This window comes from Mus caroli, chromosome 2 (genome assembly GCF_900094665.2).
Source record: "Mus caroli chromosome 2, CAROLI_EIJ_v1.1, whole genome shotgun sequence".
NCBI classification, from domain to species: Eukaryota; Metazoa; Chordata; class Mammalia; order Rodentia; family Muridae; genus Mus; species Mus caroli.
This window is the reverse complement of record NC_034571.1, coordinates 118,346,462-118,357,715: the sequence shown is the minus strand read 5'-3', so window position 1 is coordinate 118,357,715 and position 11,254 is coordinate 118,346,462. Positions and strand designations below refer to the sequence as shown.

Genomic DNA, 11,254 nt, shown 5'->3' with positions numbered 1-11,254 from the left:
GGCTAACATCTAAGAACATCCGCGGAAATTCGAGTTTTAGAGAGGAGGCACCTGGGAGCCTCTTCAGTTTTATCCGTAAAGAAACACAAATCTTAACCAGCCAAGTCTGAAGATGATGCCAAATTTAACAACGACCAGGGCTGGCAGTGGCACTTCAGAGAGCAAAAAGGGCCATTGGAAGAAACTTAGACGTGTAAGGGGACAAAAAAAAAAAAAAAAAAAAAAAAAAGGAATAACCTAGCTAACCTCTGGGAGGGCAAACAGTCCGCCGTATCTAGGCAACCGTAGTCCTCTAGGAGGCTTTTGTGATTGGCTCACTACTTCCCCAATGGAGGCTCCGGGAAGCTTCCCGCCGCCACTGGCGCCCTCTTCGAACAGCCGCGCTCTTGCAACTGCGGGCGACTTCTCAACCGACCTTGTGGGAGGCGGGTTTTCCGCCCCATAGCTCCGCCCAGCCGGCAGGCCCATCGAGCAGCGGCGGCGATTGGAGGAGGCGGCTGCTCGTCGAGTGGCGGGGTTCGCGGGCTAGGGTGTACCGGGAAGGTGCTCGCGGCTGGAAGTCAGGGCAGCGGGTTGCGAGAGGTGACTGCAGTCTCCCGGCCAGGCCGGCGGCTGCGGGATCGGGACCCGCGTTCGAGTCTCCTACACCGGGGCTGTGCTTGCTGGCTTCCTGCTCCGTCTTCAGCCTGGGCGTCCCACCGGCAGACCAGTGCGCGCCCGTGGTTCTTGGACCCTGGGCCCAGTTCTTTGGTAAGGGCGTTGCGTGAGTACACCCAGTCGAGGGGGCTTCCTGTATTTTGGGGTTACTGTCTTCTGCTCACCTTGGTTTTCCATGCTGCTATCGGTACTACCGAGCTCAAGAAATTGTCATTGCCCCTTCCCTCCGTATGCTTTGTAGTCGGAACAGGACCTGGAAAGTGTCTAAAATAGACTGTTGCGTTCTGGCTGTTTTCATCTTTTAAGAGAAGTTAGTGTGTAAGCTAGTGCGTGCAGTTTTCTAACTCCCAGGGCAATTACATTTAGACCATCTTGTAGTCATGCATTTTTTAGTGTGATTTAAGCTGAATCTCACTTCGTAGCTTCACAATTCTTGATTGTTTGCATGTAAATAAAGGCTGAAGTTTGAAGCCACAAGGAAAGGATATAAGCCATGTGCTCTGAAAGTGGCCAGAATGCACTTTGGATGGATCAGGCATCTAGAGGAGGGCGGAGTCCTTATCCGGGCGTTGTAAGGTTTCCCACACCTACGATGTTTTTACCGTTTCATTACTAAAGAAACGGAAGCAGTTACGATTGCTTCCAGACAGCTGCCAGAGCTGAGGATCTTCAGTTCTTAATTGCTTACAGCCATATTACATCCTTTGGGATGCGAACAAACAAACAAACAAATCATTTGGAATGTAAACAAATAAAAAGAGATCTGTCTAAAGACCCTATCTACTGCGGTGGGAGTAGATAATAGTTTCAGCAGTTAAGAGATTGTCACTGCTCTTGCAAGAGGATGTGAGTTCATTTCTTGCACCCAAATTGTACAGATCACAACTACGTGTGACTCTAGCTCCAGGGGAATCCTAAGGCCTGGGACCCAGTGGATATATTCACTCATAATTGATGATGATGTTGATAAATATTTTTGGAAAGGAAAATATACACTAAAGTTTGCTCACAAAACAAGTAAATATTTTTCCCTGTATGTGAGGGGGTGGAAGGGGATGACCAAACACTACCAGGGACAATGCTGACAAGTATTGTCAGACAAGCATCGACAAGCTGGGTCAGAGGTGTAAGAGAGGACAGCTGTGCTTCTTATATTCTTGTAGTGGGGTTAGGAAAAGTTTCCCGGCTCGAGTGAGACTGTTAACCAGGGAGCTGTGTTTTCGGAAGCACACTGCCCATGTGGATCCCTTGGTTTATGTTTTAAGTGGTCAGCTCTCTGGTCAAGCATAGGAGTAGGCCACTGTTCCTACTAATGGCATGATTTTGCCATATTCACCAAGATACAGTTTTACGATGGCAAATGCACATTGCTATCGATTGTTTTCATGATGATCTGTCAGCACACACACATCTCACCAGCAATTTATTAAGCCACAAAAAACAGAGTTGTGGCCATTTTCAATGTAGTAGTTGAAGGTAGCACGGTGCTACTTAGAGTACACTTCCTGAATTCTTCATGGACTTAACCTCTGTGTGTGTGTGTGTGTGTGTGTGCATGCATGGATATTTGTATTGCTCCACCCTGTTAGAGACTGGTATCTGTGGCTGTTCAGTGTTTAGGCCATGCTAGCTGGCGTTGCCCATGACGTTCCAGACAGCCTCTCACCTGTGCCTCCCCGTCCCGTAGAAGTGTTCTTTACAGATGCCTGGCCTTAATGTGGGTTCTGAAGATTTGAACTCAGGTCTGCACACTTGCATGGCCACTTGCACTCAGCGATCTCCTGAGCCTGATGAACTCAGACTCTAATAATATTCACTGAACATTTATATTTCTTTCTAAAATGGATTTTTATGCTATTTCCTCATCTTAAGTTGTCATTTTCTTAGAAAAAAATGTTTACTGATACTTTTCATTAAGTGATTTTTAAGTAGTTTTACAATTTTGTAATTTCATCTCTTGACTTTGTAAATGTGTTCTGTCATATATACTATTTGATTGATGGAAGTGACCAGAATGGATTTAGGATGGAGCAGGCATCTAGAGGAGGGCGGATTCCTTATCTGGGAGTTGTAAGGTTTCCCACACTTACGCTGTTTTTTACTGTTTCAAAAGGCTGATGTCTTTTGCTTGAAACAGTTTAAAATTTTTATTTTTACTTTGTATGCCTAAGTCTTTTACCTGCAAGTTTATCTGTGTACCACTTGGGTGCCAGGTGCCTGTGGAGGACAGAAATGGGCCTCTGGCCTCCTGAAACTGAAGTTATAGACATTGTGAGCTGCCATGATACTGGGAATTGAATCTGCTGAAGAGACAAGCACTCTTGACCTCTGAGCCAACTTTCCAGTCCTGGGAAGGATCTTTGTGTCTTCTGGAAGATGGGTGCCTTTGGCTTGGCTTTGTCCCACATCTTTAGGGTCATAGGTTAAAATGTATCCCGGTTTCCATCATCTGAGACTCTGTAAGTCTGATGTTAGTCTGGAGCTATGAACTAAACCCCAAGATAAAAGAGAAATGTTTTCTCCTCACCTTACAGCGGTCTTAGATTGTTGTATTCTCATCTTTCTCTGATGATCTGTATATGAGAATTCCAGTAGGCTTTGAGGAGAGACAAAGCTTACATTCTCCAGTGAGTGTGCATGTGTTTCATGCCATTTCTGGTTAAGAGCACACATCTTCTATTCACATTTTAACAGCTATAAAACACTCAGTATTTTAATAGTGGTGTTGTTTCATAATTGGTTTCTTTTTCTTAGTGTACAAATGGGACTACAACCATGCAGTCACAGGTGTCTTAGATCTGTTAAAGTGTGTGTGCGTGTGTGTGTGTGTGTGTGTGTGTGTGTGTATGTATGTATGTACACAGGGCTCATGGTTACAAAGTTTATGATGCAGTTCACAACTGTCAACAACAGGGAATTATATGCTTTATGGTAAAATGCATTTGTGTTGCTGGGGTCCTTATACTTCTTATGTGACACAGTTTAATGACATTTTACAGCCTGGAAATTGTGGTGAATGAGTTGTGGCTCAGACCACACACAAAAGTACATTTCCCAGATGTGAGGAGCCTGGATTGAAGAACAATGTTAGCCAGGCCACTGGTAGCACATATTTTTTTTTTTTTTTTTAGATATTTTCTTCATTTACATTTCAAATGCTATCCCGAAAGTTCCCTATCCCCTCCCCCACCAGCCTGGTAGCACATACTTACTACTATGTTGAAGACGACCACATTGTTGTCACCGTTGTCCTCCTCCTCTTCCTCCTCTTCCTCTTCCTCTCAGGATTGGGGAGTTCCCTTTTGGGATGCATGAACTTTGTATTTGTGGAATTCTGAGCATGGAGCAGACTCTGTAGGACCCTCACTGTGCCCTGTGCATAAACTTGAGGCTTCCTTCGCTTGAGCTATTCTTAAGTTTTTTATGTCTTTCAAGTTTGTTAGTGTTTCAAGTTTTTGTTTGTAGATATCTTACTGTTGAAAATATCCTTTAGCCACTTGGGGACCCTGGTTACTGTTTTGTTGACTGTTTGCATTTTTTTCTTTGCCATGAATTGCTGTCATATGGCTGCTTTTTCATGAGTCCCAATTCTCCCCAGGAGGACCATGTCATTGGAGTTTGGCAGTGTAGCACTGCAGACACAAAATGAAGATGAAGAATTTGACAAAGAAGACTATGAAAGGGAAAAAGAGGTGAGTTTCTTGGAAAAAGCTCCTGAGCCCAGTGTTCAGCAGCAGATTATAATTCTATCATCGTGTGTCATTTTGAAAGGACTTATAATTCACCTAATGTCAACAAACAAAACTTATAACCTGATTGAGACTGGACTTTTAAACAGTAGAGGAACTGGGGCTGGCAAGATGGCTGTGTGGGTTCTGGGGCCCCCTATTATCCTGCAGTTGCATAGAGATGTTTGGTTGTTTCAGTGTATGCCTTTGAGTCTTCTGAGTATCACATAGTGATTGCCTCTAATCATTCACTCCCTAGAGGCTCTCAGGTGCTTTACCAGAGCTTAAGGGGGCCCTGGACATCTGTGCTGCTGCTGCTCCCACCACCTGGGCAGATGTCACTCCCCCAAGGTCGGGTTACTGGTGAAGCGGGATCCTGAGAGGCAGGTCTCTCTGTGGAACCTGACACTGGACGAGTACCGTGATTTACGGTTGGCCGGGCTTCCATAAAGAAGCTTTTCAGCTGTGATGTGTGCGTGCATAAACCGGACACCTCTGTAGAACAAGTACAGCCTGCTGTTCATCATTGATCCTGGCATCTTGCTTTCCCCTTCCCTCAAGTGAAATTGTGGACACGATGCACATGCAGCTTAAGAAACTCATTAAGAAATCTCTTTGTGTCCATTCACTCATTGGCTTCAGGGCAGCTTGGGCAGTGCCTTGTGTTTCAGTCCGTGTGACGCTGATGTGACTGTCCTTACTCAGTTGCAGCAGCTACTCACAGACCTCCCTCACGACATGCTGGACGATGAGCTCTCCTCTCCTGAGCGCCACGATTCTGACTGCAGTGCGGACGGCATAGCGGGAGAGTAAGGACCTCAAGTCACTTCCTCTTATATTTTTGCACTCCATAAACCTTCCCTTGAGTCTCTGCTGATAATAATGTAAACTTAAACTTCAGACTGATTTCTAAAACTTTTGGGTTAAGGTCGAGGGAAAAACAAATACTAGAATCTTGGGTTTCTATTGTGTTATTTCTGGCCAAATGTGCTAGAATATGGACCTAAAGTATTGATTTTTCTCAAGACCGCATCCTTCTGAGCATCTGCAAAGGAAGTGGATTGAGCGGGATATACTGCCCGAGCCTCACAGCGTGAACGTAAGTGTCTGTCGTGACCACAGTGCGGATGCGGTTGGGTAGATCTTAGGGCTTTTGTTTTACTCTTGCTGACTAATGGGACTGTACTGAACTTATATTTTGGAGAACAGTGTGGCAATGGCTGGGAAGAAAATCGAAGTAAAACCGAAGACCAGCATCTTGGGTACCACCCTGGAGAAGGTGGGGATGAAGGTGGAAGTGGCTATAGCCCTCCAGGTAAACAGGAGCAGGCAGATTTGTATCGCCTTCCTGAAGACTTTAGGCCATACACCGGCGGTCCGAAGCAGGCAGCCAGCGTCATTACGTTTTCAGATCCTCAGAGGGACAATTTTCAGGTATGGTTAGAGTTTGACTTTGAAGAATTTGTGTGTGTGCAAGTACGTGCATGGTGTTTGTGTGTTTAAGGAAGTGCATGAACGCAGTGCACAAATGATTTAATAACTGTTTCTCCAAATCTACTCACTCGGGTTCCTGCTAAATCAGCTAGGATGGTTTCTGTTTATAATTTAATGCAATTGCAGTGCCAAACCTAGCATTTAAAATGGAAGCTTTTTGGAAGTAGTTATTTAACACTGAACTTTGGGTCTGTCAGGAGTAGCTCCTTGGTTACTGTTGCTTCTGATTCTGTGGGCCTGCTTCCCCGAGAAGCATACAGTGCCTTGTAGCAGCAACTTCATGTAGATCACAGTTCCTTCCTTTCTGTGCTCTCCAGCTTCATGATGAATTTAAGTCTAATGCCTCAGACCCCATCCCTGCACTGTGTGGTGTCAGAGCTGTGGGTGGGGGTGACTGGGCACTGTGTACTGACTGTGGGGAGTTCTAAAAAGGCATCAGGAGACAGTGTGTACTAGAATTTCTCAATGACAAGCAGTGCCTCATTTTCCCAATCGCTATTCTGTATCACTCATTGGCATTATTATTATTAATTATTATTATTATTGATTGGTCCATTGGTAGTTATTTTCTCTATCTCTGGGGAATGTTATTCACTGACAAACAATAGAATTTATTATAATATGATGGTATGAGATATTCTCATTTATTGAGCATGTGCATCTTTTATGTTCCCAAGGTAGTAACATTATCTTGATCATTTGTGATACAATAGTTACATACAATCTCATTGCAATTCCTGAGTTTTATTTTTGAAATTGACTCCACTGTGCGCTCTAAAGGACTGTGAAACAATTCATAGTGTTCAATATAGTGTGTACTGTTTTTGAGCACAAGCTGTCTATGAGAAGTTGGTTGAGCAGGGCGTGTAGGTCAGTTGGTAGAATGCTTGCCTAGCACCCATGGTGCCCTGGGATCGATCCCCAGTACCACAGAACCAGGAGTGGTGGTGCTCATGTGTAATCCCAGCACTTAGAAGGCAAAGGGAAGTGTCTAGTAAGATTATTTTGGAAGAAAAGACCAAATCTTAATTGTTAATTTTATTTGTCATCTTTTAATAGCAATTTGGTTTATCTCAAGGACCCAACTGTCAAGCTTTGGAGCCATATAAAGCTGTATATAAACCTTACCACTCCTCTGTGCTGAAGAACAGTTTACCAGCCCAGGAGATAGCAGGAAGTGACATGTTTGAAGGCTTGCAGCAACAGTTTTTAGGAGCTAATGAAAGTAGGTGTTCTGTGTCTATTTATTCACTTGGCTGTTCTTGCTGTTTTGTTTTGAGCTAGGGCCTTGCTGTGTTGCCCAGGCTGGCCTCACACTCATGGCAATCCTCCTGCTCCAAGCTCCCAATTAGAGGCACGTGTTGCTACACCCAGCTATATTATTTTTTTATTAAGATAATTGGGGAATTTTAGTAAATAGTTGTATACACTTTCAAGAATTAATATTTTTAAAGTTACTTTGAAAAAGCCCCTGTTTCCTATTTTAAAGGTATATACTGAGGTATTTATGAACTAACTAATACACTCTTGGATGTTTATTTCAAAATACTATATTGAACTCTAACGTGGTGGCTCACCTATAGTCCTAGCTCTTAGGAGGGGGGTCAGGAGGATCTGACACCAGTTAGGCTCAGCTTGAGTATACAGTGGCAGCACTCGAGGTCAGCCTGAGTACACAGTGGGAGCACTCGAGGTCAGTGTGTGTACACCGAACACTCTAGGCTGACCAGAGTTGACTGGTGCCTGAATTGTCTGGTGAAATGGCTGTACTTTGTCTCAAAAGAGCTAAGGGTTGCAGCTGTGACTGCTGCTCAATGGTAGGGGCATGTGTCTCATTTGTAAGGCCCTCATTTTCATTCCCAGCCCCTCATGAGAAAATGTTGGTAGGGAGCTTTGTTGGTGGGATAAAGATAACATACAACTGAATCATAACTGCTTCTTTGGCAATCATTGTGCTGTGCTCCCTAACGGAGCAATATTTGACACCAAGATGTCCGAGGAGAGCTTTTGTCCTGTGTATTTCAGTACACTAAGTGCATCCTGAACTTAGTGCTTTTCCTGTCTGCTTTGGAACATGAATTGCTTATCTCCCCGGGCTTAGGTGTCTCACTCTGAAACGTGTAATTAACACGTCAGCCATGAGTTTCTTCATTTTTCCTTTACTTTTACATTTTTTTAGTGTGATGATTGTACAAACTTGCCGTTCAGAATCGATGCTGCTCTCAGGTTTAGTTATGTGTTACTTGCCCCCCCCCCCCCCCCCCCCCCCCCCCGTCCATGGTCACTGTTCGGTTGCTATGATGAGGCATAATGACAAAGGCAGCTTTGTAAAAGGGAGCTTTTAATTGAGCCTTGCCTAGAGTTTCAGAGGTGTAATCCCATGGTGTGGAGCATGTCAGTATCCTTGCTGCTATTGGAGCAGTCGCCGAGAGCTACATCATGATCTGTAGGCAGAGACAGACAGACAGAGACAGACAGAGACAGACAGACAGAGACAGACAGAGAGAGAGAGAGAGAGAGAGGCACCCACACACTGGGCTTGGCATGGACTTTTGAAACCTCTAAGCCCACCCCCCGTGACACGTACTGCTTAAGGCCTCCTAATCCTTTAAATTAGTGCCGTTCCCTGGAGACGAAGTATTCAGAGTTTAGGGCCATTCTCACTCAAACCACCACACTCCCCAGCCCTTTTCTTTGATGGAGAGTATGTATAAATATGTCCATAAGGAAAGCAGGCAGGCAGGCAAGCAAGCTGTACAGTGACTATGGTTAGTGTTTTCATGGACAGAAACTCTTATCACCAAGCTCCTGGTGAATGATTGTGAGTGTTGAAGCGCCAGTGTGGCTCGAGAGTGGTTGGGTAAGCTGTCCTCAGTACTGTAGGACTCCAGGGCCAGGCCAGAGAGAGCCCTGACTATTTCGTCTGGACACAGTGTTGCTCTAAGCTTGTGTGGGCCACAGCATAGCTGTAGAGTACAAGAGCTCCTTTGCCTTGAGGCATCAACATCCAGTGTGAAGAGGCTTCTCCATATTTGAAGCGCAGTGAAGTATAGGAAGCATGTGGAGTGGGGTGACAGTCATCACACAGTCACTCCCGATCTGCTCCTTCGGGTCCCTGTAGTCACATGCTTTATGTCTTTCGTAACTGTTCCTAAAAGTCTGCATTTTACTAAGTTAATGTATTGCTAAGGCGATTGATTATACATCTTTTTAAAGTTGACATTTAGAAGTTAATGAATAACTGATGGTAGTGCCCAATTTTCCAGCAATAGCAGTTAAAGAATGAGTGCAATCAGGGCCACAGAACCCCATGAAGAAAAACATGCATGTTCTCCTTCATACGGGAACTCAAGCATAAGCATAATATATGGCCTATGTGCAGTATAGTATATATGTAAACAGACATGTAAACATGAGGAAAGACCAAGAAAGGCTAATGTTGGGGAAGAAGAAAGACGGGCTAGGTAATGAGTCCAAGCTCCAAAAGGAGGCATGACCTCATCACTTGTCTGTTCCTGGCTCGGACTCTGTTTTTGATGGTGGATAAGTACATGCAGTATTTGATAGGAAACTGTACAATCTAATGTTCTACAGCTTCTGTTTTGAATGACTACTAACTGCTTAGAAGTTTATTGAAATGTAAAGACTTGGGACTGGTTAGTTTTAGTATATGACTTTTTCTAGTGTCATTTTTTTTAAATAATAAAGTTTAAAATAAAAAAAAATGAATTTGGCATGATGAAGCTTTGAGACAGTTTATTTATACTCCCTTCTGTAAGGCAGAGTGATGCTTTTAATGTTCAGATTTTTTTCCTTCTTCATTTTTAAAGACCAGGTCTTAGTACATAAAGCCTTGGTTTGGAACTTGTTCTGTAGACCAGGATGGCCTCACAGATGCCTGCCTTCTACCTGAGTGCTGGGATTAAAGGCATGTACCACCATGCCTGGCCTGACATTTTGGTTTTTAAATTTAGAAAAGAGTACAAATTGCTTTGTTAATAAGTATTTAAATTTTTCTATATGTAATTATTGATGTAAGCTTACAGAAGCATTAGACAAATGTCATTATGGAGTTGAAGTGTTAGTCTTCTGGTACCTGTCATTTGGCTTTCTCCTCTGATCTAAGTGTTTTCTACAATGACTTTGTTTCTGAAGAAGGCGTCAGAGGTCGCTCCTCTCTTCATTGGTTAATTAATATGGTTAATTACTATTTTATTACTATATTGGCCATTTTGTGCCAATATAAACATAAGAGACTTCTACTAAAGAGAACCTTTGGCAGGGCTATCGGGCATTGTCCCTTTCAGGTAACATGAGAGCAGGTTCCGTGCTTGTTTCACCCCTCCTGTGGCGATGGCACATTGCTGTATTGCAGCTGTGTGTTAGTTGTCCACATTTAGAGTGAGTCAGGCTTTAACCCAGAGACGTTCTGCCTGTCCTGGCGGTGACCCATAGTAAAGCGTGTAGTATGTCCTGCAGTAGTTCTCACATAAATGGAACCAAAGCATCACAAGTCCTCACTATACAATGTTCTGATGTATTCTAGATAACTTGTCTTCATATTCAAAAGGATGCTAGTCACAATCCACTGAATTGGTTTCATGATATTCTACCAAGTTGTTTAAAAAGCTTGAAATACATTACCCTAGCTGATCACAGATCTTAGTATGTTTTTATCTAATAAATTGTCTCTAATTCCAAAGCAGACTCTGCAGAAAATATACATATTATTCAACTCCAGGTTCTTAACAAAGCAAAGGAGAGACAACTGGACAGCTTGGTTGAAAAGCTGAAGGACAGTGAACGCCAGGTTCGGTATCTGAGCCACCAGCTGCTGATAGTCCAAGGTGAGGTGACATGGGCCAGGCAGCTGGTGTCTGAAACTCGCTTTGTTCTGCTTTAGCTTCCTGGGATTTTCATTTCCAGGACCCTCATTTGACCCAGGCAGAGAACTCACATGGGTCAGAACAGATCCCAAGCCCAGGACTTCTGTGCCTGGTGTTTGGAGACATTTTTCTTTTCTCCTTTTCTTCTATTTCCCTCTTCTTCCCAGGTATTAGACTCAGTGAGCTAGTGAGCAGTGCCCACTGTGCGGATGGCCTTCCGCATTAACAGCTGTGGACGTTGTCATTACCTTCATAAAGTAGTCCACTCCTAGGTGACATGTTTCATTCATAACGCAGCAGAAGTTAGGGGCCCTCATTGCCATTTCTGTGTAACCATATGGAGGAAGTGCGTCGGGTCCTGGCTGCTCATTCTTCTGTGCTGTCGCTTTAGTCAGTGTTAAGTGTCCATTTGTAGAATAATTTTGTGACAGCTCATTTCAAATTGAATTGATAGTGAAGCAATAGCTCTTTTTTTTTTTTTTTTTTTTT

At 43.7% G+C, this 11,254-nt stretch overlaps 1 protein-coding gene across 6 annotated transcripts in view; it reads left to right on the top strand.

Moving 5' to 3' along the window:
* The first annotated feature begins 590 nt into the window (after window positions 1-590).
* Window positions 591-11,254, top strand: part of Cep152 (centrosomal protein 152) — a 60,167-nt gene continuing 49,503 nt past the window's right edge. For 2 of the 6 annotated variants that reach the window (XM_029474501.1, XM_029474499.1), the window contains exons 1-7: window positions 591-750; window positions 4,256-4,349; window positions 5,091-5,194; window positions 5,412-5,484; window positions 5,595-5,819; window positions 6,939-7,104; window positions 10,586-10,726. In XM_029474501.1, coding sequence (XP_029330361.1) covers window positions 4,263-4,349; window positions 5,091-5,194; window positions 5,412-5,484; window positions 5,595-5,819; window positions 6,939-7,104; window positions 10,586-10,726 — 796 coding nt within the window. In that variant the 5' untranslated portion in view covers window positions 591-750; window positions 4,256-4,262. Of the gene's footprint in view, window positions 751-4,255; window positions 4,350-5,090; window positions 5,195-5,411; window positions 5,485-5,594; window positions 5,820-6,938; window positions 7,105-10,585; window positions 10,727-11,254 lie in introns of those variants that run through there. The other 4 variants (XM_029474497.1, XM_029474496.1, XM_029474498.1 and 1 more) reach the window with 3 other exon arrangements.